Source organism: Erythrolamprus reginae, chromosome 1 (genome assembly GCF_031021105.1).
Source record: "Erythrolamprus reginae isolate rEryReg1 chromosome 1, rEryReg1.hap1, whole genome shotgun sequence".
Taxonomy (NCBI): Eukaryota; Metazoa; Chordata; class Lepidosauria; order Squamata; family Dipsadidae; genus Erythrolamprus; species Erythrolamprus reginae.
In genome coordinates, this window is record NC_091950.1 from 136,218,866 (window position 1) to 136,246,776 (window position 27,911).

At 37.8% G+C, this 27,911-nt stretch overlaps 2 protein-coding genes across 3 annotated transcripts in view; one reads left to right on the forward strand and one right to left on the reverse strand.

Annotated features, from left to right (window-relative positions):
* Window positions 1-4,355: 4,355 nt before the first annotated feature.
* Window positions 4,356-27,598, reverse strand: MRPL21 (mitochondrial ribosomal protein L21). 2 transcript variants are annotated; one of them, XM_070766103.1, is made up of 7 exons: window positions 27,448-27,598; window positions 24,826-24,886; window positions 13,456-13,541; window positions 12,113-12,276; window positions 7,399-7,451; window positions 6,426-6,529; window positions 4,356-5,438 (listed from the first exon to the last, which is right to left on the reverse strand). In XM_070766103.1, the coding sequence occupies exons 1-7, from the start codon at window positions 27,581-27,583 to the stop codon at window positions 5,374-5,376; spliced, it is 669 nt and encodes a 222-aa protein (XP_070622204.1). In that variant the 5' UTR covers window positions 27,584-27,598; the 3' UTR covers window positions 4,356-5,373. The 2 variants fall into 2 exon arrangements, with proteins under 2 accessions (XP_070622204.1, XP_070622195.1); XM_070766094.1 differs by lacking the exons at window positions 4,356-5,438; window positions 6,426-6,529; window positions 7,399-7,451; window positions 12,113-12,276; window positions 13,456-13,541 and adding an exon at window positions 21,061-23,479 and having other exon boundaries at window positions 27,448-27,540.
* IGHMBP2 (immunoglobulin mu DNA binding protein 2) overlaps window positions 27,577-27,911 on the forward strand; it is an 84,198-nt gene continuing 83,863 nt past the window's right edge. Inside the window, exon 1 of the mRNA XM_070766083.1 lies at window positions 27,577-27,789. Coding sequence (XP_070622184.1) covers window positions 27,707-27,789 — 83 coding nt within the window. The 5' untranslated portion in view covers window positions 27,577-27,706. The remainder of the gene's footprint in view (window positions 27,790-27,911) is intronic.

Genomic DNA, 27,911 nt, shown 5'->3' on the forward strand with positions numbered 1-27,911 from the left:
GCCCACCAGGCATAGCCACGCAGCGCAGGAGGAAGCAAACCGGCAGCAAAGTAAGTTAGAATGACCCCTAAGTTTCCTAATAATTTTATTATTTTCTGGCTGGTGATCACCACAATGTGAGGAACTGTATTAAAGGGTCTTGGCATAAGGAAGATTGAGAACTACTGCCTTAGGGCAAATAGGCAATTGGTTAGACACACTTCTAGAAAGCTCAGCAAGTTCATTCCCATTTGGAAAAAAGAGCTGCGAGATCTCTCCATCTAAGTACATTGTGTTAACTGTTCACCCCCACCCCCCACCAGAATCTAAGCCTCTGAGTAGTTTGAACATCAAGACCATATAAGATTGCAGTTGCTGCTTATTTTGGGTGATTTAATATATTCTTGTTCCACATCTTCAACATGCTGTTTATCACGTAACTTTTGCTAAGGGCTTTATTGTGATGCTTTAAGTCAAGCTAAAACAAAACTTGCCGTTCCATCAATGTTCAGTCTTGTTTTAGTGCTAGATGAGCTTTTTTTGTTCTGTCAAGCCATTTGATAAACAGCTGGCATGGCAATATATTCTTACAGGTGGCATTACTAACACACCTTTTAAATTGCATAATTGGTTTATCCTGGTTTTCTGCCCATTCTTAAATCAAGTATTAAACTAAAAAAAAAAGTAAACTAGTACTGTAATGTTTGATAATGAAAACTCAATTGAACTAATAGTACCATGTTTAACATTCTGTACATTACAGAATTCAGTTTGTTAAACAAACCATAATTATTTGGTCTTACACATATTAAACCATATCACATGATTTACACATAATTGCTGCATTCACACAATGTAATAAATATGTTAACACAAGCCACGATATGTCCTGGATGCTTGGCATAAAGTAATATTTTAATTCTGTCCATTGTTCTATCATTTTGTTGTTTATGAAATTTTATGTAAGGTATTAATAAACATTCATTTACTTCTGAGCCCATCTTTTCTCCATTTGCAACAGTTTGATGTCCCTGAACAGAACCTACCTCTTTTTTGGATGGAACCTAGCTTGTCCCATGAATTTACCAACCCTCCATATTACAATTTATACACACAGTAATGTATTTTGTTCCTTTTTCAATGCTTGAAAAACAAGAGCCAGAATTCCACACCCAGTTTAGCTGTAGGGTTACTGGAAATGATTAAGGCATTAAAAAAACACTTTTAATGTTTAGTATTTTCCCCTTAAATTCTGCCAGTTCCCTGCCCATCTAACCCCTGGGCTGTATTTTCAATCATTATTATAACTAAGGATTACCCAAACAACTTAGTTATTTTCAATTCATTTGTACTTTATGTTTCTCAGCTGATGGGACTTCTTGCCCTTTTATCACTGGGAATAAATGAAGTAACTGTTTATCCCAGTACAGCACAATTTACTGGCTTGAATGAGTGCGTAACATGTTACATGAAACTTGCACGCAGTCAGTAATGCCATTCTAGTTCTCTATTTTTGAATGGAGAAATATTCAGAACTGCTGACATCCAGATTTATTGATCGTCATTTACTTTGTAACCTCAAGACTAGACCACAAAAGTGCACACAAAGCTCCCTTTGAGGAGCGTTTGGAGTAGCAAGCTTGTTTCTTGACTATGAATGGATAATTGGAAGTACAACCAGCACTCCGGGTTTGAAACTGATTTTCCCACATACTGCTGGGTTTTCCGCTGCTCTATACCTTTGTTAGAGAGCACTGGCTTTGTGCACAGAATTGGTCATCTGCTCATTGGAAATGTTAGGGAAGCATTGAAGGACAGGATGAGCACCAAGATATATGGCACCTAATTAGTATACTGCATGACTTCTTACCTTGGAAGAAAAAGACCACATAGTGGTTTAGAAGAGTAGACCATTTGCAAAATATTCAGATATAAAAAGCTCCAGGTCCAGGATAGACTTATACACAAGCTTTATTTTCCAAATAATATTTTGGTTCATCCTAATTAGTTTTAGTTTTTTGATATGATATGGCTGAAAGGCTGGCTCATAACAGTTACAGGAAAAAGTTATTATGGTGTAAAGTGGGGATAGAATCTGATAGAAAGATGAATGGGGAAAAAAGTTTGTCAAGAGCGTCCTGAGTAGATTAAATAATTTTGACGAGAACAAATTGGAGAAGCTGATGGTATGATGGAATAAGGTGAAAGATTACATGTTAAGTAGAATCTGTGATGTAAATGTGAAAAATAAACTGCAATCACTCTTTTAGTAATATTCAATGCAAGATAGAGCCAAGGAATTATAGATAAACCAATCAAAACCTTTGAATCCTCTTGTATGGGTGGTGGTGGTGAAGTGGGGTGTCTTGTTTGTTAGGTGATGGGCACACGCACTGTGCACTGTTATATGTTTGTTTTATGTAACTATTTTATAAAAATCAATAAAAATTTATTTAAAAAAAAAAAGAGCGTCCTGAGTAACGCTGTCCTGGTTCCATAGTTGGGAACTGTTTTGGTAACCCTGTGCATGGTTACATTTTTATTCAATTTAGTAAACTGAATATCAATTAACATAAGAAACAGAAATGTTTTGTAGTGTACAGGAAAGTAAACAAAAAGGACATCTGTTCCAAAACACTAAAATCCCGAAGTTGGAAAATGTATTCTGAAACCAGAAAAAACTGGCAACAGGCATCTCTACAACTGTTAGGCACCCAGCCTAACCCTTTTAATCTGTTATCCTCCACAGTTGTGGTGTTACAGACCCTTCATCTCAGCAGCAGCAGATGAAAATAGAAAGGACTTTTGAGCTTTAAGCACAGGTTGGTTCTTCCTGGTTTGGATTGATTTTCCCAAACTGGTAGCAAATTGGTCAGTGCCAATCTGTGGGTGCCATCTTTTTTAAAGTAAATTTTGATTCCCCCCCCCCTATTTTTTTAAAAATTCCCTTCTGACCATGTGCAGAAGCCAAGTTCCAGCAGTGTGCATGTGCTCTCCGTCTTTTTCCCCAGCTGTGTTCCCCCCCCCTTCTGATTTTTTCTTAGTGTGCATGCACATGCCCACAAGGCACACCCATGGGGCAAGGGAGGGAGCGAACTGGTAGCAAGGTAAGTTGGAATCCACCCCTGGCTTTAAGGGCTGTGGTGGGGCAATGGTTAGAACAGTATTGCATGATAATTCTGTCCACTGCCAAGAGTTTGATTCGATCCCAAGTGGCTCAGGGATGATTCAGCCTTCCATCCTTTCAAGGTGGGTAAAATGGGGACCCAGATTGTTGCAGGCAATAGGCTGACATTGTAAACCTCTCAAAGTGTGCTGGGAGCATTATAATCTAAGTGCTACTGCTATTGAGCTAGAAGCTTAGGGCCACTTATCTGACAATAAGCCACTCCAAAACCTAGTTGATGTCCCTGCCTATTTCAGGATGGAAGATGTGATGGCTGCTGAAATTCTAGAGACAAGCTGTCATCACATAATTTAATGATACACAGAAATAATGGATAATTAAATACCTTATTAATGCTATTATCCATGATTGTGGACTGTAGGTTGCCCATAAATCTTATAATTATTCTCAGAAAGCAGTTCTCTTTAATTTGAACTATGATTATCTTAAGCTCCCGAGCAACCAGATATTTTTTCCCCCCGCAAAAGTCTCTGTGGCAGAATAACTTTTAATTAACCCTTGCTTACATTCATTGCTTGCAGGTTTTTGATAGCAAAAGCAAAAGAATCTCACACAAAAAATTCAATAAAAATTGAGTGGAAGCCATAATTTGTCTAAAAACATATATTCAACTAGGAGCAGTAATTAAATACGAAAGGAAAATTCTATTCATCCTGATCCAACTGAGTCAAATATTGATGACTCTGAAAAATTCTTAGAAAAATCCAAAGGAAACTCTTGCATTTTCATCAGTCTTGCCAGATTTTCTTTTCATTACTTCTTTCCTCAACACATAACTTGAAATTCAGATTCAGAATGGTATAAATAGTATGGAAGGAGATTTGCGCTCTCTCTAGTCTCATCTTTCTGCATCCTCTAATACTGGGGTGTAAAACGCTATTTCATTGAGTACTGCATCAGGGTTGTGTCTGACCTCAGAGGACCAAGGTGGACGAGCTCTGTTTTTGGTTGTGACGGCCTCCTGCAACCTTTGCCAATGAAAATGGAGCCCGGGAGGATAGAGTGGCCTGGTCCTTTGCTATTTCCAGGTCGGTTCCATGGGCCAGACTAAACACCCTACAGGCTAGATCCAGGCCATGGGCTTTGAGTTTACCCCTGTTCTAATACAAATCCAAAGTTTTGTATGAAGTTTTGCTGCTGAGTAGGAACAAGTGCACTTCCAAATAACAGAACAATGAAACAGGCACTGTGTATACTCAGAAATCTTAATTAAAAACCAGCTACATTTACACGATACAATGGCATTCATAGAGAAGAGGGGAAGGGATAACCTTGTATCCTATCATTGAAGAAATGGTGTGAATTATATCATTTCTCTCACTGTGGCTTCTTATGGACACCAATGCATGAGAAACTAAGAATTAATTAATTAATTAAATTTGTATGCTGCTCAACTCCCGAAGGATTCTGAGTGGTTAATTAATTAATTGTGACGAAAGGACTCAGCCACTGAATGTAACCCAGAGAGCATATGAAATTTTGGCTGACTTGGGATTTAATAATCCTCCACTTTTAAGATATTATTGCAAAAACCTTTGTGCTAATCAATATTTCCTGCTCATTTTTTTGTTAAATTGTAAACAACACAGAAAAATCCTGGAGTGACTGAATATTTACAAAGGACCATAGGTCTTTAAAGATAAGTTACAAGAAGTCATGATTGTGTCTTGTTGTTAAATTATATTGAACATGGGCATCAATATTAAAGTAACTGAATGAAATTATTGGTAGCAAATTGGCCATGGTGAATTTTTGTAGACCCCTTAGTTTATATACAAACATAGCATCAGTGCAAAATAAGAGAGATTCTTTCTAGCTATGGAACCTCATCTATTAAAAATGCTCTCTGGAAATTTGTTGCTAGTATTTTCTTATCAGTTTGAAACCTTAAAACACAAGCATTTTAATTAGATGATCTTAATTGTACTAATATATTTGATAATTTTTATAACAGATTCATTGTGTTTTTATTAAATACTGATTACACCCATTTATTGCCTTGATTTTAGGTTTTTTTAATTTTTGTTTTGTTTATAATATTTTAATTTAAAAATAAAAAGTACACAAGTAATCAACATATTTGATGATGGCAACAATAATGATTATAATAATATATATATATATTTAAATGTTTATGGAGAACAACCAAATGCAACATGGACATTTTCTATTTTCTTAATGCTCCCAAAATGTTACAAACCAATTCATCATGACAGAACTGGAGCAATTTCAATGGAATTTATCCGGAGAACTGTTTGCGGCTGAATGAAAACTGGGGAGGAAAAAAAGGAAAATTCAATTCAGGACTTGGCTTTACAAGTGAATTACTTTATAACTTGCCCAAAAGAACTAAATAATTCCATGACTGATCATAGAATATACATCTTAAAGGTTGCTTGTTTACGGCACTGAGGAATAAACCATCACTTTGGAAGAATACATTGTTAAATGTATTTGTTAAAATGTATTGCTTTACCTTGTTAACATGTATGGAATCACATGCAAGATTTGGAGCTACTGGAAAGGATCTGCCTTGCTTTAAAATTTAAAAATCAGTGCAATCTAAATAAGGTAGAGTTAAAGGGTACTATGCTAAAAGTTCAACAAGCTAACAGCAACTATGCAACATTGGCTGATTTCTGATATGTAAGTCGAGTTAAACTTAATTTTTGAAGAGGAGACTACTAGGAAGTTATCTGAAGGACCATCTTTCACAGGTACATCTACCTAACTCACAAGCATGGGGAAGGCAGGATGTTATGGGTTCTTTCTCTCTCCCAGTGGAACATCATCCCTACAGAGGTAAGATTGGTCCCCACTTTGATATTCTTTGGAAAGGCCCTGAAGATATGGGTTTACTGGCATGCTTGAGGACCTCAGGTGATATGGAGTCCATCAAGTGATCTGATTGTTGTTGCCAGGGGACTGAGGGTATATTCCAATTCTGTAAGCTTTCTGGAGTTACTGTGAATGGGGCAACCATATACATTTTCTCAATAAATACAATAAATCAAAGAATTACAGCCTCAAAATAAAAGCTGAAAGTAGGCAAAAATGAACTATATTTGCAATGTTGCTACAACATAGACCCAAATAAAAACATTTTATCTTTTTAAAATGGCAAAAAAGAAAGAAAAAGAAACAGATATTTGTGTTGCAGTTCTTGAAACTAAAATTTATTTCCCCCCTTTTATATATAGTTCTTTCATTATAGCAATTATTTGGCTTAGTAAGAAATTGTATATGTTTTTCAGCTTACTTTTTCTTATCTCATAACTCTTCCTTCGACGGAACTTCACATTAACTCTTGGCCAAGAATCAGTCTTCTCTATAACAGTGGCCTCCACACGGACTAGGTCCTTTCTTTATAACAAATTGAGAGATTAAAAAAACTCCTACTGACTTCTTAATAAATAGATATTTCCTTTGAAAAATTAAGCAATGGTAATAAAAACATTTCTAAAGCAATTACTAATTATTTTCTCAAAAAGTTTCTCAAGGTAGCTTACAAAATAAACAATAACACAAAGCATATATAGAAATAATATCAAAGAAAACAGCAGACTACAGCAACGTTTTGAAATATACATTTATGATTTTAGAAGAGACCTCATTTCTCCAGAAAATTAAAACAAAGTGTATGATTGCTGGTCATGAAGGAATGAATGTTTCAGAACAAGGAAACATGATGAATTAGACTGTGTTCAGTATACTAACAGACACCACATTTTTAATTAGTGTTTTAAAGCAACATTCTAAAACGAAGATATTTTTGCTTGTTTCCAGTCCACAAAACTGAAATGATGTGCGTATATCAGTCCATAAGGGATTTTTGCTTTCAATGGGTTTTTTTAACTCAGTGTTTTATATCAGAGTTTGAAAGGAACAGAACAATAAGAAACATGGGATTTGATTCTTCCTGGTGAGGAGAATTTGTAGCCTTTTACAGACCATTTGTTTTGATAAGCCCCCAGATCCTGGAATACTTAAGTTCCTGCTTTTCTCTCCCTCTTGGATTCTAACTGCAACTCCCTACTAGTTCAACTTGCTTTTTTAAGGATGGTCTAAATACAATGGAGTTACTACGGCAATTCTCTTGTTTTCTGCATACATCCTTCCTCAGCTGCTTGGTAAAATCCTTTCTAAAGCCTTTCGAACTCCTTTTCAGCCCAGTGCACATGACTCTGAAAAGATTGAGCATGACTGAATGACCCCCCCAAAGCATGCCTTACCCCAGGAGAGGCTTTCCCAGCAGTGTGAAGTTATCAGCACCCACCAACAGTACCTGGGACAGAAGTAAATAATGCACGTTAATCATCAGATTACAAAATATGTCAGAACTTTACCAAGGGAAATGTGGAAGACGCGCCCTTAAATCTGCACTCACTCTGGTAGTTGAATGACCAGGATGAAATAGGGGATTGCTAAATAAATACAGTTTAGGACAAAAAATTGTGTTATTTCCCCCACATCACTGGAGCATCTAAGAGAAGACAATGAGTGATAACAAACTGCACTGTTTTCATGCATGACGTGACTTCTTTCTTTCAGTGCTGTAGTGACAACCACACATTTTGAAAAGAAAGAAGAAAATCACCTTGCTGGACACCTGTTTGTTCCTGGGGTTCTGAGAGCTCAGAATCAATCTGAAGGAAATAGTACAGGGAGCTTCCTGATGGGATTATGAAGATCACCGTCTAGTGGTTAAGGTATAAGGCTAAAAATAAGAAGATGGTGAGTTCTAGTCCTGCCTTAGATACGAAAGCTGATTGGGTGATTTTGGGTCAGTCACTCTCTCTCAGCCCATTATGTGAGGCTTGGAAGACAAGCTGGTTGGTCATTTCCTGTTGTAATTAATGGAGCAATACTTGGTTGATTTGAAAAAAAGCCAACCCTGCACTTGCAGGAAAATACTAGGAAGAAAAACCCCCACCATTATTTTCTGTTCTCCAGATGCATTGGCCCTTGATGGTTCAAGAATTCCTAGCTATTTGTCATGTTGTCTGAGAATTCTGGGTATTATAATCCCAATATATAGGAAGATTGTCAAATTGTGAAATGTTTTTGTTCATTTCACTAACCAGCCAGAAAAATTTCACGCTCCCATTATAGTATCTTGCAAGATTTCCTTCTATTTCACATCTGTTATATTGAGTTTTAAATGATGTTTTGAGCCGCCCTGAGTCTGAGGAGAGGAATGGCACATAACATAAATGAATGAATGAATGAATGAATATCCAGCGATGTCTCTTCAAAATAAAAATTAAAGAGCAGAATAGAGAAAAAGTTCTTTCCATAGCTAAATTGTTCCAAATCTTAATATTTCGTTCATCTCAATGGCAACTTGTATTATTTTATATGAATCTTCAATTATCCAGGCTGTTTTATTGTTAAGTGGATTAGTTGGGCATTGAACTATGCAACAGAATTATGTTTACAAATCAGAACAGATGTACCGGTATATGGCAATGTATAATTAAAACATGCCTGGATAGGAGCAGAATAAATCACTTTAAAAAGATCTTATGCATGGAAGTCCTGTCTGATGGGACTTCATCAGTCACCTTAATGAGGCAAAGTGGATGAGGCTGAAAACTGTGTGCTATGATTGTGATTAATTTGATTTGAATTAGGCAAATAATAACGGAGACTTTAGCCCCTACAAAACATGGCTGGGGTTGATGTGAGGGGTTGTCCTAGGTATACAGAGGGCAACAGGTTCAACCCAAATCAAAGTATATTTTATAGCACCACGTGGAAAGATCAATTAAAAAAGTAAAATACCCATATAAGCTAACAAAGAGAAGGAAATTATTCAAAGTATTTTTTCCTTCAACCTCAAAACTTTAATGGAGGAAATCAGAATTAGTTGTGCGAATGAAGTCACATGTTCACTTTTTAGAAGGTGTCATAGTATTGACAAAGTTCTCAGACTGAAGAAAATACAGTTGTACCTCTACTTAAGAACTTAATTTGTTCCGTGACCAGATTCTTAAGTAGAAAAGTTTGTAAGCAGAAGCAATTTTTCCCATAGGAATCAATGTAAAAGCAAATAATGCTTGCAAACATATTAGGAAAGAAATAAAAGCTCAGAATTTGGGTGGGAGGAGGAGAAAGAAGAGGAGGACAGTCGCTGCCGAAGGAAGAAGGTGAGGTGAGGGGAATCAAAAAAATCCAAAACTTTTAAGGCTTAAAAATAAAAAAGAGGGACTCTGATGTGGCGAGGAGTATGTGCCTCCCATACACCTGGCACGAGGCTACCTTCCATACACTGCGCCAGAGAGAGAAACCCAGGGGAGTGAGAGGGGGGAACCTCCTGCTCCTTTGACCGAAAGGCTGCTGCTGCTGCTGCTACCTGCTTCCTCTTCCTTCCCATGCTGAAGGGCTCCCCTCTCCTCTCACTCACTCGCTTTGTAGCCGGTGCCTTTCCTTCACTGTGGTAACTCCTCGGTTTGGCTGAAGCCGAGTTGATCCAGCTGGGGCAAAGTGCCCCCTTTTGCCTTTCCGTGCTCAGATGCTTCAGAAGGCAACCTTGTGCCGAGTGTATGGGAGGCAGCGCGAGGGAGTCACCACAGTGAAGTGGTTTATTCCCTCTCCAAGCACTCAGAGAAAGGAAAATGCTCCGTTTTCTCTGGGCTGCCCAGAGCAAAGGGAGCGTTTCTTTTCTCTGGGTGCTGGCAGAGGTTTATTCCCCCTCCAAGCGCCCAGAGAAATGAAAATCTTCGTTAGCTCTGGACTGCCACAGTCTCCTTAAACACCACCGAAAGGCTCCTCTGGCAGCTCACAAAAGCCCGAGTTGGCCGGGATTAAAGGGTGAATGACAGGAAACTGGCTGGGCCTTTGTGCTGCTCTCAAATTTCCTGGGAAATTTTTCCGGGCTCGGGTTCTTAAGTAGAAAATGGTTCTTAAGAAGAGACAAAAAAATCTTGAACACCCGCTTCTTATCTAGAAAAGTTCTTAAGTAGAGGCGTTCTTAGGTAGAGGTACCACTGTACTTTGTCTATTACACAGGTGTCCCAACTGATGGCTTGCAGGCCGGATGCATCACGCACAAGCCACACCCACCCCAATGAATGGGGAAAATGTTGCAAAACTTCATGTAATGGCAACATGACGCCACAAGTTTGACACCTGTGGTCTATTATGGTAAGAACTGTTACAGCCTCTTTTGTGTGTCGGGTGTGTTCAGATTGGTCCGAGGAAGGTGCTAAAACCTGGATAGCATGATTTGAAATTATTTATATATTAGAATTTCTTTATATATCAAAATGTCCCGTTCAATTGTCTTACAAGGCTGTAATTCGCTTTCAATAAATCTTATTTTGGAATTCCTGAAACTGACCTCTCAATTCTGTGGTGACCCAGGGCAAGGCACAGAGGTAACATGACAAACTCACAGGGTCTGACATTGTGAGTCACCTTCATGAGGCAAAGTGGATGGGGCTAAAAACTGTGTGGCAAGTAGTATAGGTGGTCCTCTTTAGCAACTGCCTTATTTAACGACTGCTCACTTATGACAGTGAGAAAAAGATGACTTTACCCACAATCCTCACATTTAAGGCCTCCACAGGTCTGTGAAGCAAAGGAAAAGTGAAGTAAGGTTTCATTTCACTTAGTGACTGCTTCGCTTAATGACCAAATTGCCAGTCCCAATTGTGGGTTGATACCTAAGGACTACATGTACAGTAATACCTCGTCTTACGAACCTAATTGGTTCCCGGGAAGTTCGGCAAAAGTTCGGGTTCGGGAGGCCGCTGAAAAGCCCCGCCGCCCGGCTGTCGTCTTTTAAAACAGGCGGGGGGCTTCTCAGCGGCCTCCCGAATGCCAAACCCAGAAGTTCGGGTTTGGCGTTCGGGTTCAGGAGGACACTGAGAAGCCCCCCGGCTATTTCAAAAAGCGACAGCCGGGCGGCGGGGCTTCTTGGCGGCGGGTTCGTAAGAAGGAAAAAGTTCGTAAGAAGAGGCAAAAAAATTCTGAACCCCGGGTTCGTATCTCGGGTTGTTCGTAAGACAAGGGGTTTGTATCATGAGGTACCACTGTATTGGTAAATATGGAAGAATTGGTAAATATGGAAGAGTCTTCAGAGAGGGGCGGCATATAAATCTAAATAATAAATTAGAGGCTCCAAAACCTTGAAAACATCAATGGTGTTGGTGGTAGCATGAAAGTCACGAAAAAAGAAGGATCTAACAGAGATCTTAACAGAGGATCTAATTGTTGCCAATAGGGATCTGTAGCACTAGAAGGGGCATAGGCCAATATCTGACCCCAAAGGGCGCATAGCACTGCATTGCACTGCCTGATTGAGAGTTTAGGCAGCAGCTAAAGGAACTTGCGCTAGTAACAGAAGGACAAAGAAAGAGAAGCAAGTTCGAATAATAGAGTAAGAGGCACAGAAATTCTAACCTTGGGGAAACTGAGGTACACTGCATGCATTATTTAACTTGAGTATAAAGAAATGGAAGCTTAGATAAAAGCCTGGATTAGTGGAAACAGGTAAGATGGATAAAAATACTTATCCACTCCTATCTTACCTTTGAAGAACACCAACAGGTCCATCAGCAACCTTTCTTCCACAGCTCATCACTACCACTACTCGTCATTACCACTTAATTCTTTTTCTCCTTGGAATGCCATTTGAATCTTAAAAGGGTTCCTGCTTATCTTTTTCTCTCTGGCCATCAGCAGAAAACTATTTTGATGTTCTCACAAATAGTTCCCAGCAGTCATTCTTTAATATTTTTAGCTCTGGCTCCTTGCTTCTACTACAGTATTTACTCCCCTGTCACAGGACATGGACTCATGAAGGAGATGCTGACAGGTAGCTAATAGCATGGTGAGACGGAGGCAGACGTGTGTGTTATACTGATTTTATGATACATATATGGCAAAGTAATCTTTCAGATTAACATAAAGACAGAAAATGATTGCTAACACGAAACCTACCTTTTCCATTCTGATTCTGTCTCCACATTCAGCAGGTATGTGGTTTTCAATTAAAATCAAGTCTTCACTGGTTATTTTCCACTGTCTGCTGGCAAAGTGAACAACTGCAAACAGTCTTCCATATTGCCCAGTGGCAATTAACTCATTCACATTCTGTACAATCTCTAGAAGAAAATTGGTGAGTTAAAATTAATTATTGACCAATGAAGTTTATTTATTACATTAATATCCCACATTTTGTTCAGGAACTCAAGATGGTACTTAGACTGTTCCCTCATCTAACCCTCCCACTACAACCCTACCCCACTCCGTCCACACAAGACTTGGGATAGTTTAGGCTAAGAGGAAGTGATTGCTTCCTTTTATGGCTGAAGATATAAAACCTGGCTCTTCCCATTCCTAGTTGAGAACATTTTAAATTACAGTATAGGTCACCATGGTTCTCTACACAAAATATATGTATTGAGATGACTGTGGGAGAATAATTGCCTTGAATAAATAGCCCTATTTTGTATCCATAGTACTGCTTTTCTTATACACTGCTCAAAAAAATAAAGGGAACACTCAAATAACACAGCCTAGATCTAAATGAATGAAATATTCTCATTGAATACTCATTGAATGTGCTGACAACAAAATGAAATTGATTGCCAATCAGTATTGCTTCCTAAGTGGGCAGTTTGATTTCACAGAAGTTTGATTTACTTGGAGTTATATTTTGTTGTTTAAGTGTTGCCTTTATTATTTTGAGCAGCATACGTTAAAAAAATCAATTCTAAAGCAAAATTTAAGATAAGGGGAAATGTACACTGCTTTGGGTCTAAAGCCAGGAAGGGCCAAGGGCACCTTGACTTGTGAGCATCTTCCCACCAAAGCTACACTATTTCTTGGCATTGTCCAGAAAAATATACACGTATTCAAGAGCATAAAGATGTAGCATACTGTTTTGATCCCTGAATTCAAAATCTATCATTTCTAGGTACTACATGGCTACTGTGCAAGTCCTTGAATGGGACACAGCACCAATCAAAGTGAGGGCTTTCACTTTGGGTTTATGAACCATAGGAAATAGGGTTGGGGCACTATTGACTACATAACAGCCTGCTAATAGGGATTGCATTGGCTAAGAGGGTCCACCATGACATTAGCTAGCTACTTTTTGTACTGTATTGAAATCCCTGAAGACAACTTCACTAACGCTAGTATTGCTTATGTCCCTTGTTCTGTTATTCTGTGTCTTTATTAAATCAAAAGCAGAAACAAATGGGAGGCAGTGACAATATCTAAATGAAACATAAAGAAGTGGCATACTTTGTTTTTTTGACAGAGTACAGATTATTTACCTCTATGATGTTCTGCCTCTTCTGCCGGATCTGGTAGCTTGATTTCAGGCCATGGAGGTGATGACAAGGATGTTTTTGGAAGTAACCTGTGAAGTAAACAAGAATATGCTATTATGAATATTGCAGTCAATTCCTAGATGCTTGATTGCATCTCTCAAGTCCCATTTTTTTTTAAAAAATGTGTAGTTCTCTAGCCAATAATTTTTCACACCTCTCCCTCTATCTTAAAGTTTGCTTTAGAACAAGCTTCACATACAGAAACATGAATCATAAAACATTATTACAGGAGAGGCAGAAACAGAAGAATGAATTGCCTAACAGATTCTGAAATGCCACCGGTTTTTGCACTAGCAGGGAAGTCAATCTCCAGTCAACTCCTTGATTATAGTGTAGAAGGCCCCCTACTTTGTGTTGGATAACTCACACTTTTTCCAAGTAGAATGTCTCAGTTTCAAAGTACCTGGAAATCTCACTTAAAAAGATTGCAGTGGCTAGGGCTGGAGTGTGGGCTTGGGGAAATGGGGAGAAAAGTTACTATGAGTTACTACAGTGGGCTTTCTTCATCCTTCAGGCACAATGAGGCTTGATGGAAAACTAGTTCAAATAATGCAATGTATTGAGTACAAAACATGCAATGTACTGAGTGTATTGAGCATATTTAAAATATAATTAGGAGACTACTTCCAGCAGTTGGAGAGGTCATTTGGAGGATGTACTGACATGCTTATCAGATACTAATCTGCAGCCAATTTGTTGCTTATACAGGTGAAACTCAAAAAATTAGAATATCATGCAAAAGTTCATTTATTTCAATAATGCAACTTAAAAGATGAAACGTAATATATGAAAGAGACTCATTACATGCAAAACATGATAGTTCAAACTGTGATTTGTCATAATTGTGATGATTATGGGGTATAGCTCATGAAAACCTCAAATCCACCATCTTAGAAATAAATGAACTTTTGCACGCTGTTCTAAGTTTTTGGATGAAAAACGCGCCTTGCCACAACACGCTGAATCCGCGATTTTATGGTCAAACACCAGGTGCCAATGCTGCCTCCCCCCCCTAGTCCTGACATCGTCCCAGCAGACTTCTTTTTGTTCCCAACCCTGAAAGGAACCAATTTTTCGTCCATAGAAGAGATCCAATCAGCTGTGACGAAGACCTTGTGAGTGGTCCCCGAAGACGCCTTCCAGGGTACGTACCAGTTGTGGCAGAGTCGCTGGAAAAAATTGTAGAGGCCCAAGGACAGTACTTTGAAAAATTTTTAGTGTTTGTGCAAATCTGTTCAATAAATTACTTTTTTAAAAAAATTGCATTAATTTTGGAACACACCCTGTATTATTGTAGTTTGCTTACATTACAAACTGATAAACAAGTCTTTAAGCGTTTGGACATTAGAGGGCACCAGATGGCTACTTTAAAAGAAATATTTGACACTTGGGTCTCAAACTGCTTAACTTTGCAATGGAATCAAAAGATGTTATTGAAGAGGAATAAGTTTCATAGAATAAAATTAAAACAGAGATTAAGTTGGATTTTAAAATTACAATTTACAAGAAAGGGAAATATTGGATTGACAAATAGAACTTGATGGCTTAAACATTTTAAAAGCTATAGAAAACCAAAATAATGATGTAGATTATTGTTTTTATTATGAATTATAAGGAATTTAATGGAGCTGCTTTACTAGAGCTACCAAGGTATTTTGATAAAAGTGACAAGAATTTTGAGAGAAGATACAAAGAGAAATGGGAAAAGAGCATTAGAAATTTGTGTGTTTCAAAGATAGCTGGCAGAAAAAAAAGTGGAAATGGTTTATTTGATTAGTTTCAAGAAAACAGTTCATTTTTGGACCAAAAAAGGTCAATTCTAGTTCCATTTAATTATGCCTTCTCATCCTCTTTACATTTAAAGGTCTTTTAAAAGGAAATTTTGAACCAAAACTATAATCCCAAATTAAATAATTGTACTTGAATTGTTTCATTTACTCCATGTCATAACTCTTAGCATTAATCTGGTCAGGAATTTTTTTTAACAGATTTTTCTAAATATTGAAGGCGTAGAGGTGAATAGATCAGAGTTTAATATTCAAACTTTTATTTCTGACTTGCACTTTTCTTTGGGCTTTTTTGTGGAAGATCACAATTTCATTTAGACTAGCACAGATGAGTTTGGTTAATTAACAGGGCAGTCAAGCCCTGTTTGCTATCAGTTTTCTGAATTTTAGAAACCACATTATTACCAGTATGTCATCTTGGGTGCTTCAATGAACCAATTTCCAGTCACTGATCTATTATTATTATTATGAGTTAAATCACTGTGAGGGTATATGCAGAAGGGAGGGGATAGTGATTTCTGGCCCTTCTTGGGTGGCTACCTGCTGGATCCCAGTGTTCTATACTTAAGAGAATTATTGCCCTATACCTGGTAGAAAAGTCTTGCTGCTCAGCCAGCTTTACTAATGAAGTACATACTTTTTATTCCAATTATGGCAGCAGATGTTCAAATACTCACTGCCATTTACTGTAATAAAGCATGGAGAATCCCAAAGATCAGCACTGCGCTCATGTATGATAAATGCAAACTATGTCTTTTCCCAAAGGGAGAAAATCTAAATTCTAACCTCCATTAAAAACACACAGCTTATCTTTCTTTCTTTTTCATTTATCATTTGAAATGAATAATTTTGAAATCGGTCTGGCTCTGGTCCCTAGAAAAACTAGCAATACAATGCAAAACAGTGCTCTTTGGCTAACTCATGAATATCTGGTGTTATTCAAATCTCCCCCCCACACACACACAATAGTATATGCACCCCGGCAACATTTTTTTTCTTTGTTATTTCTCTGTTATTGTCTTCAACTCATTTCCAACCATGAGGCAGAATTAAACCAGCCTTAGCTGAACTCTTATTAAAGTGCTACTTATCCCTTGTTCCCAATGCAGTCCAAAGGCAGCTTCAAGATGGAGACAATGTGTTAGCTTAAAATGCTGGTTAATCTGGAGGGAAATCAGGTGGGGGCAGTGATGTGCAATAGAGGCAGGACAGGGATCAGCAATGGAAATGGCAATTTCCACGCCAATTATTTTTCTGCCCAGGATGGAAAATCTCAGCTAGGCATTGGAAAAGGCCCCCAAGAGCCTAATAGATTCAGAGTTTGGACAGAAGTCAGGAACCAAATGCAAGTAGAGCAGAATGAAAAATAGAACTGCTCTTACAGTTAAGATTCCGCCCCCTCCACTTCACACATTAGATAGAAATTTGAAGGAAAGCTGTACTGTATTTCTATGTGCAAGAATGCAATTACGGTTCTTTTGTATTATTTGAGGTTTTGCTTTGCTAAAATCCCAAATAAAGTGGTAGCAAAGCTCCAATTTCGTTTCATGTTGTTTTCTGAATGAGGTGAGAATTCCCAGACAATGGGGGCTTAGGATATGTACAATGTGCATAGCTCCATTCTCTGTCACTGTCTCGAAGTCAGCAGTGGTAAACCACTTCCTTATTATTGTTAAGAAAGCTACTGGATGTGTTTGGTTCTTAAAAATGAACAGACTTTACTTCAGACTGTCTGGGTTCATGCAGCAGCTAAGTTAAAATGTGGTCAACTAATTTATGGTTTTAGGCATTGCATGAGTCCGACCAGAAAGGCATTTCATATTTTTCAAAATTTGCTATGAACAGTATATGGAATTCTATGGTAGTTTACTACATTAATTTGACTGAATGATTTTGAATTGGCTGACTGATTTTATTATATTGGGTTTTTAGCTTGTAGTTTTTAATTAATTAGATTTGTTTATATGCACTGTTTTATATTATGTCTTGTGAGCCGCCCCGAGTCTTTGGAGAAGGGCAGCATACAAATCAAATCAAATAATAATAATTTATTAGATTTGTATGCTGCCCTTCTCCAAAGACTCAAATCAAATCATATCAACAAACAAACAAACAAAGCAATTTGCTTGAATTTGCTTCTCAGACTGGAGTATACATCAACTAATTTGTAGCAGAGGTATCTACAAAGATATCTTATTATTTATTGAATTTATATGTTGCCCATCTCAACAATACAATTCTGACCAGATTACAACATAATAGAAGTGAAAAAGTGAAAAAAAAATTAAAATAGAATAAAAAGTTAAAAATTAAAATTAGAAACCAAGATGATGGGCAGTCTGAGGGAGAGAATCTTCTCTGTTCAGGATGTCCTTGTAACTTGCGATCTAGTTAAGGTGCAATCTTAGATGATGTCATAACAAATGGCTAAGCCATGGAGAAATATCGGTAGCTGAGGAAGCAAGTTGTTGCCACAGTTATGCTCATTTTTGCCTGACTCTGCTAGGCAGCACCATCTGGTTTTTTTTACAATTTTCTCCTGACTTTTAAACATTTTAATAGTTTGTTCCCCCCCTCCCCGATTTATTGTTTTTTTCACTAATCCCCTGATAATTCCCTTATTTCCCTGGTTTCCAGGTTTGCTGGGCACCTGCTATTATGTCAGCCACCACCAATGTAGCAGCAGCAGAGCCAAATTTTAAGACTCTTCCAGAAGGCCAGGAATGTGGGGGCCGATCTTATATCTGACAGGAGAATATTCCAGAGGGAGGGGGCCACAGCAGAAAAGGTTCTCCTCCTTCTAGATCCTGCCAGCTGAAATTCTTTAGTTGACAGGATCAGTATTTGTTTGTTTGTGGACTTTTAAGACACCCAACTCCTTCCAGACTCTGGGTGGCATACAACAATTTAAAACAGTAAAACCCCTAAGTATAAAACCATTCATTCTTGACCAGAGTTGGATGATGTTACTCAAGGGCCCCAGGCCTCCTAGGAAAGCCATGTCTTCCCAGCTTTCCTGAACACTAGTTGGGTGGGGCAGTGGTTCTCCACATGGGGGTCGGGACCCCTTTGGGGGTCGAACGATTGTTTTACAGGAGTCGCCTAAGACCATGGGAAAAGACACATTTTCCATGGTGTTAGGAACTAAAGCTTCTATTCTGGTGCTTTGGGAGCAGAGGTGGGCTACTGCCTGGACCGGGGGGGGGGGGGGACACAGTGGGGTAAAAAAAATGGAGCTCCACCCCAGAACACCCAATTTGCACTGAAAGATGTTGAAAGAAAATGCATAAGTCATGCCCACAGTGTGGTTATAAAAATTTTGGTAGTCCTTCACTGCTTGGAACACATTTTTACAATCCGACCAATCAGGTGTTTACAGTGGGAGTATCCCTCTGACCTTCCTGCCAATCAGCTTAAAGCTCTGTTGGGAGAATTGGCACTATACTTATGGCTGGAGGTAATCACAACATGAGGAACTGTATTAAGGGGTCGCGGCATTAGAAAGGTTGAGAACCACTGCACTAGAGAAAAGGCCCTCCTATGTGGCCCTGCCAACCGACATTGTCTAGTCGACGGGACCTGGAGTAGGTCGACCCTGTGGGCTCTAATTGGTCATTGGGAGGTGTACGGCAGAAGACGGTCCCGTAAGTAGCCATGTAGTAGTTCTTTATGCTGGAACAAATGGGGCAGGTTAATCTCAACAGGGTAAGACAGTTCCCCAGATATCCTGGGTTGCTACCAGTGTGGTAGGAGACTCAATTCTGATAGTGGTCACCAGATGGTGCAATTTGCACAAAACCACTCTGGCGCTGGTTCTTTGGGCGCTGTCATCTTTTTTCTTGGATTTTTGGTCTTTGTTTCTTTCTGCACATGCGCAGAAGCAAAATCTTGTGAGGGGACACTTACACGCATGATACTTTAGCGATGTTTTGCTTCCACACATTCAAGATTTCGGTGTGTTTTTGCTTCCTGCACATGCTGGGGACAAGCGCACATAGGCAAGAATCCTCATGCTGTGTGCATAGCACACTGGTAGCAGCAGGTAAGAGGAATTCGCCCCTGCCTGGAACTCTGCCATAAAGGGCTTTAAAGGTAATGACCAGTGCAGCTCATCTGACAGCAGTGTCACTTCTGTGGCCTCCAGAACTGTCCACACCATATCTTCGCATACTGATCAGTACTAAGAACCAGTAGTGCACTCTGGAGACCAAAGGTCCCAATGAACAGAGAAGCAGAAATAAATCTAGCCTGTGAAATCCTGCTACACATCTAAGGTACTCTTTTTGAAAACATAGTATACAAAAGTAATTTTTGTACTGGCTGAATAAAAAAGTTGTTTGCCGTGCTTCTTCATTGCTATGCATTACAAGCATATCATTTATATCAATGGGAATGTTTAGGATTTGGAAAAAAAGAACACTGCTCTCATCTCTAAAAATACTGAGCATGTGAGGACCAAATCTTATTTTTAAGGCTTATGTGGATAATTCTAAGATTTTCAAAAGTAAAATCTTAGGTTAAATAGCACGCATACCTGTTCCAGAAATAAACCACAGAATGAAAATTAGAAATGGTATATTGAGATGAATATTTATGTAAAAAAGGAATGCCTCAAGTATTTTCAAATAAAAGGAGTAAACCAACACATCAGGCAACAGACTAGTATTCTTGTGTTTTAACTTTGCATGCCTAAAGAGCATGCAAAGATGGTATTATATAAGCCCAAATTGTACAGCTGATTTCAAAAGCAAATATATCATAAAACAGTTATCTTGACTCTGAATGTATGGCTATTAATACTGCTATTAATGCTAATATAGGTGTTTTCTACCAAGTACCTCAGATAGTAATGTAACCACCTTTGTGCTTTACCATCCAGAAGACAACGGTGAATATAAAGAGAAGCTAACAGGCAGGAGAACATTATTCTTCCCTTGATTTTATGATGGGAGGCAAGGAATATAAAGCTATTTGTATGGCTAGACAGGGACATTACAGCACCCCAGGAGTCTCATGCTAACATGAGCATGTTCTCTGCCTCCTGGAGAGATGGCAGGCATAAAGACATTCATTCAATTCAACCCAGGGGACCAGATGATCACATTGGGGCAATAGCAAAGAAGCATTTTCTTATGGCCTTTTTCCAAATTGATCCTTCAGCTTCCTAATCTAGTTTACCACCCAGATCATCTCCCTGTGCTCAGATATCCCAAAATATGCTGCCACCTGCTGGGGCCAAAACATTTCATCCAGTTTGTTAGAGTCATGCTATTTCTTTATTGGAACTGTCAAAGAGAAAAAGGTGTTCCGTAGTGCATCAAGATGTTCACATAGCATCTGTCAGGAACTCCTTAACATGGCTGTATCTTTTTCTAAAGATCTCTTAAGTTACCCTCTGCTGCAGCATGAAAAGCAATCTGGTTTAAGGTCAGCATCTTCCCTACTATCCACCAGAAACCTTTGCTGTATTTTAAAAAGTCCGGTTTTAAGGGCACAATTGCCTGTAAAGGTACAGAACACATGTTATCTTTCTGTCCATAACCGGCATTTTGGTACTGATATTAGGAAACACTAATTAAGAATTTAGTTAGCCATAAACCCAAGTTATAAGAAACCATTTACTTCTCTGCCAAGGAACCACTCTGTATTTTTTCAACTGTATTTTCCTATGATAAATTCTACAAGTCAAGGGAAAAACACAGCAAGCAAGTCTAAGAAAATAGTTAATATCTCAAAAATGATTAAAACATGACACTTAAAAAACGTTTAATAAACCATCAAAAACTTTATTTACATAAATTAAAATATAAATTAAAATAAATAATATTGGAAGGTTGTTTAAAGCTTTATTACTAAACTAACACCAGTTCTGAAAACAAATTTCAAAAGTGCACTTTTCTTAAACACATATAATGTTTATAGTTCAGATGGTTGTGTAATTTCAAGCAGGAGAAATCATGAAAAAGTAGAGAACTGCATTCATAATGCCAAGCTTATGCAAGGCTTGTTTAACCTTATTAATTGATTTTACAATAGTTCTACAATATATGGCTTTTCAACTGCCATTGCATGTTTCTCCAATGTTGATCTTTATTACAGAATTTTACATGACCAGACATGAGGACGTTTAGTTAAATAACTAGCTTACACAACCACCCCTGAAACAATTAAGGGGGAAAATTACACTTTTTCATTGAAACTGAGACTCAAGACCATAGGTGTACTATGTAAACATGTTGGTCCATTTTAGTGATACGAGACTAGGCTTAGGCTTTCTAATTGGAAGTAAATTATTGCACAGGTACCCCCAGGTTAGCTAATAACTGAAGGTTACATATATTTAATAAATCCAAATAGTTCAGAATTACTAATGTTCTTAAATAGATCAGATTACTACATCATGCCATTCACCAGTTTATTACAAATATGTACCTGATCACTTTTACCCTCAAAATCTGTTCCTTATATGCTCTTATTTCTTACAGGTTTGAAATGGTTATTGGCTACTACTTATGGGAAAGAGCAGCCCCTTAGGCAATTTAGTTTGTACAACTGCCCACATTAAGGACAATGTCGCTAATCACAAAATTTCCATATGAAATAGAGGATGTACATCCATAGTTCTTATCAACACTGTCTTAATTATGAGGGTAATTAAAATGAAAATGTAGGCTACGAAAGAAAATTCATGTATATTCATTTACATAGTCTGAGATCTGAGTTCTAGGTTTTATAAATCCTACCCATTTGGGAGTTCAGTATTTTTACTTGGGCTCTATTAATACAAAATAAAATTTCTCACTAAATAACAAGGTTTTTCCATCAAGTGAGTTTTATCAATTTAATTTTAATAAGATCCTTGTATCAGTGCCTAATATTCTTCCTCAGCTTCTTCCCAATTGCATCAATATTTTTATAACTGGCTTACAATTAAACAATAAACAAGATCTCTTTACTACTTGTACACGTTTTTTTAAACATAGGTTTCAGTAGATGGGAGTCTATGGGTCCCAGGGTAAACTGAGCTATAATACTCCTTAAAGCAGAATTAAGTTTACATAAAATAAACAAAACAGAAAAGCAGCCAAAGGAGAAAACTTAGATTACCAAATTCATCCATGTATTCATATGTATATTGGATGATTTTGTTTGCGATTGAGTTTTTTCCTACAAGCAGGACAAGAGTTTGCACTTTTAAGAGAATTTTCAAGGCACTGACTACAAAAGATGTGGCCACATTTTGTTGACATTATAAGTCGTCCACTGTGGATAATTTCTGCATAGCCATCCATGCAAATTGGACACCTCACAGTCGCTGAAGATTTTGGACTTCTGATTTTCTCTTTTTCTAATTCTCTAGACAATTTACTGGCAGCCAGTTCCTCACTTCCACTACATTCGTTGTCGTTATCATTACATACTATCCCGCTGTTGGACAGCGGTCGGCTTCTTAATTTTTGGTTTTGCTGTTGTCTAGTCTCTCCAGCAAGTACAATGGAATCATTATGTGTAAGATCAATCACTGAAGTGTCACTGGTGAGATCTATTACTTCTACACCTACATCGAGTTTGATTGGCTCTCTTTTTGATACTGCTTCTGCAGCCGAAGCTGACATTCTACTTTGGTTAGGAATTTGCAGGGGGGTCCCCTCTCCAAAGAGTTCCTTCTGAATCTCTTTCTGATCCGTGCCTCTGCTACCACTCAAAGGGACAAATGTATCCAGAAAACTGGGCCCAGCTTTAGGAGAGGAGCCAAGAGAGGCAGCTTCTAGAGTGACTATGGGAGAAATGGATGGCACGGAGAAACTCTTGATTTTAGAAGTAGCTCCTGCAGCCATTTTGCCAGGGCCTCTAGAAGGTGTTGCTGGGTTGAGAGGATTCCGTTTTTTGCTTTTTCTGCTCTTGGTTCCATCAAGCTTCACACTGGCTGACTCCATGGTATGTAGCAAGAGGACTGGAACAAGTTGCACAGAATATCTGTTTTCTCCCTTATCTGCAAGTACAAGTTACTGCTTAGTTGATACTCAGTTCTAAGTGCCGGTTATGAATATTCTGGAGTACCTTTATACAATGGGAGAATTTTTACAGCACTAAGACCATTAAAGTGATCTCTTTAATGCCACATACTGCAAAGCTGGGAGCAAGTTCAAACTCTTGTGTTGAAATGTTATACTTTAGAACTGCATCAAAGTAGGAAAAAAAACATGATTAGGCTCAGAAGCCAGTACATACAATTCATTTTCTTTCTTTCTTTCTTTCTTTTCAGCCAATAATCAGCTAAAACTATTATAAGGTAATAAAGAAATTCAGGCAATTCATTGCAGTATACTAAGTCAAAGCAAGGCTTCTGGTTGCAGATATTATATTTACCCTCTGCTCAAACAACTGAGCAAACCAGTTGTTCCATTATCTGTAGGTATCTATTCCGTCAGAACTAAAAAAAACCAGTTACCAATTTTGGGTGCAATCGAAGAATATTAAACCATAAGTTATTGCAATTTTCTGGCTTATTCTAAAATTGGCAGTCGTACCTTAAAGTTGGACTACCTAAAACTAAACATTTTGTCAATTCTGTTTATATACTCAAGCAAAGAAATGCATGTGCATTTTGATGAGGTGATAATCTCCATTAATTTCCTTGACTGCTACCTTTAAAAAAAAAAGTCAGGAAAGAGGAAACCAGAAAATGAATGCAAAAAATTAATGTTTCTTAGGAATAAGTAGGACATAACTACTTTTTTACATGTTTGGAAACATTTAAAATACTATGTTGACTTGCTTCAAGTGTCTTATAGCATCATTATGTAAATTCAGGCCTTGCAAAACTACCCAGCATTGGGGTTTGTCTTACAATACTGCAAGAAAGACAACATGCCCTGCATTATGTAAAAAAGGGATATCATTATGGGCTTTCCTAAATGCTGGAATCCCTCTTTTCTTCTGTTACAATAGCTTATTTTCCTAAGTTTTTGGCAGTTTTGTACAAAGGGACTCTAAAGTGACTAACAACCGTAAGTAAATAACTGTACCATTATTTGCAACAGAAAAACTGCTATTTTCCCTAAGCCCCACCAGCATAAAAGGTGTAAAACATTTCTCCAAAATATAAGAGGAGGAAGAGGAAAAAAAGAACTAGACACTCATGCAGTGCTGCAAGAGCCCATAAATAGCAATAGCACTTAGACATATACAACTTCACAGTAGTTTATAGAGTCAGCATATTGACCCCAAAAAGCTGGGTCCTCATATTATGACTCGAAGTTCTAATAATGGAAGAAAAGGATCCTAAAGGAAGGATTCATGAAACTTATTCATGTTCATTCTAGCAGTAACACAAAGACAATTTCAAATGAATATGATTTGAATAATATATCTTTTTCCAGCCTGGGTAAAATGTTAGTTAACATTTATATGTCTTTCACACAATATTGAGGTTAAAAGGGTAATTTTGTTATTTAAATCTAACCAAAACTAAATCAGAATACCAAAACAGAAAAGGAAACATTCTGCAATGTCCTAATCTTACCCTTGAACTGGTGAAGTGTTTTGTGCACTCAGACTTCGAACTGCAGACCTCAACAGAAATGCTGAAAGAGAACCAGGTAAAAAAAGTCACTCAGATGGGATTAAGATGTTCCAATTCCAGAACCAATAAGAATAGTTTACACATTTTAAGGAAGAGTAAAAATTCTACTGGAATCATCATATTCCTCCTTACAAGTCATACAAAAGGATCTTTGCAACCTTTTGGGGGGTCAGAGAGGCAAGAGTTTAATAGTAAAGAATCTCACTTAATTGGGCAGACTTAATCAGTTAAATCTCTGGTTTATGAGAATTATAAAAAGCTTCAGATATAAAGGCAGGCCTAATGAGGTATAGGTAGACAATCAGCATAGTTGTCAGTAAGGCGGCATATTGGAGCAGAGCCAAATATTATGAAATTATGCTGCATCCAGATCTTAAATCCTAAAATGTGTGCTCCCTCCTCAATATGAATTGAATTCCTGAAAACATATTGGATAGACTGAGTAGCAATATTCCATATGCCTTTTTAAATGCAAAATTTCCTTCTCTTTTATAACAATTGTTTTTATATACAAAAGAAAAAAAGAAAAAAAGAAAAAATGTGAAGGGTATTATAAAATGCTATAAACAGGAAACTGAAAATTAAGTGGATGACCTCCAACATAAACAGGAAGAAATGGTAATACAGAGAAGGAGAACTTGAAGGTCTCTAGACATTTCAGGTATATATTCGTAGCAATTGTTTGAAATGGTTGGTTCATACAATCTGAAGTAAATTAACCCTTCTTTATTTTGGCACAATACACTGAACCATAGATATAAACAGGCTAAATCTATGTCACATTGAAGGACAAAACAAACCACATTTCAGTATATGGTGTGCACTCAGCTATTAGGCCTTTAACTGTGTTAGCTGGGAATGCTATTTGAACCCAGGCGAATAAGACTATAACAAGACTTTACTCCTTCTGGCAAAGATCTTTTAAAATTATTTTTTGGCTTTTTAGATATTATTACATAACACACATAATAGAATCTTGGAATAAAAATTACCCATTTATAAATAGTAAATGAACAATGGTTATCTGCAAGAAAATGCCAGCAAAATGTGCTGATTAAAGACCAAACTTAAAGTGTTCAGTTTGCTCCAACTAATGCAATACTTTTCTGATAGACAAAAATTGCACACATATGAATTAAAACAGCTCTTTCAAAGCATGCAATGACAAATTACTTTCTTGAAATGCTTATTTGTGTGTGTGTGTGTGGGGGGGAGAGTGTTGTTCAAATATCACCAGTTAGAAAGACTAAGAAGGGAATAATAAGATCTCAATCTTGGTTGTCACTGAAGCACTCAGATGTTACTCTTTATTAAATGTGGGGTGCTGCTTAATACTATTTATATCTAAGAATTAAATATGATCTTGAATGAATTTATGCTAAAAAGCAAAATAAGTGTAATTTACCAAATATGTCATTTAAACTACCAGACTTCAAACACATGTAACAAGAATGTAGCCATCACAGAATATTCAATTGGAATGGAATAACATTTATCATAGACTGACATCCTAAAAAAAAAACACAATTTGGCAATACTAAAAAAATCAATTATGAAGTAGTTTAGTTATAAACTACCAAAGCACCCAAAACGAAAAAAAAGTTGAATATATAAAGTATTCTATTTTACACTATCAAATTAATAAAATTAAGACTGAAAAGAGTAAAAGGCACTACTAGCAGTATCAGTCTTACTATTATTATGCTAGTTTGGTTTGAGTGAGACTTTTAATTTTCAAAAATGGGTAGCTAACATAATACAGCGGATACAATCACTCAGGTCTCATTGACATTTAGGGGGAAAATACAAGAAATATTTGAACTTTGGTGGTTCAAAAACCTGACTATAGGTACTGAGCTCCCCATAAATATGCCAGCTCTGAAGCTCTGTTCTTGTTCTCATTCATTCATTCATTCATTCATTCAACTTATATGCTGCCCTTCTCCGAGGACTCAGGGTGTCTGGGCAGCATATGTTATATTGTTAGTATTTTTCCTCTTATCGTTGTAAGCCGCCCTGAGTCTCTCGGGAGTGGGCGGCATACAAATGTAATTAAATAAATATAATTAAATAAATAAAATACAGGAATTACTTGCATTATGGGGAACTCATATATACAACTCATAATTGCTCTTAGCAGCGAAGACACAATATAACAGGGCAAAGCAAAAAAATATAGATTATCCATGACTTGAGGCACCCTTCCTCACCTGGTTAAGGTGAATTACAAATTCAATTTCAACATCTCAATTATACGACCGGGCAGAGATGAAGCCCAACGTAATTGGGGTGTCGGGGGGGGGGATGGGAAATGGGGTCGGGCGAAGGAAAAGGATGGCTGTTTGAAGAAAAAAGACAGAATAAATAAGAGCTCGATGCAGAAGAGAGAGAGGATTTTCGATTTAAAACCAGCAGCAAAGAGAACGCAAAGGATAATATAATGCAGGCAGAAAGTGCAGAATAAAATAGCCGAGCCACCATTAACAGAAAAATACCAGCAGGTAACCAACCCTGGAAACGAAAAAACGTCGAGTTTAAAAAAAGATTACAGCCCGTGCTCACCTGTCCGAGAAAGAACCTGCCCGTAACCGAAGGCAGACGCGGCTATTGCCATTACAAGCCGACCAGCTTTTCTTCCCGCTTGCTCTCGCTCCCGACGGAAACGGAAGTTCTGCCCTGGGAACAGCCGGAGCGCCATTTATAGGGACCGTCGGGCAACGAGAGCCAGGTTTTAAAGGGCCATTCGTTGTCGTCTCGGCACGCCGTTGCCCGCTGTCCCCAAGAACGGGGGTTCTGGGGACATTCGCTCAAGCCGGCCGCAATGGCGACATTGGTGGAAGAGTTTGTTTCCCGGCAAATGGAGTTACTAAAGGAGGAAAGGGAGGCCGAAATTTCGGAAGCAAGGTATCCCTTCGGCTAGGGGGCAGTTGGGTTTCTCAGCATCCCTCTGTCCCCACATAGTAAAAATAGGAATTTAAGCAATGTTTTAAATTATATATTTTGACCTTTGTAAACACGCTTATTCA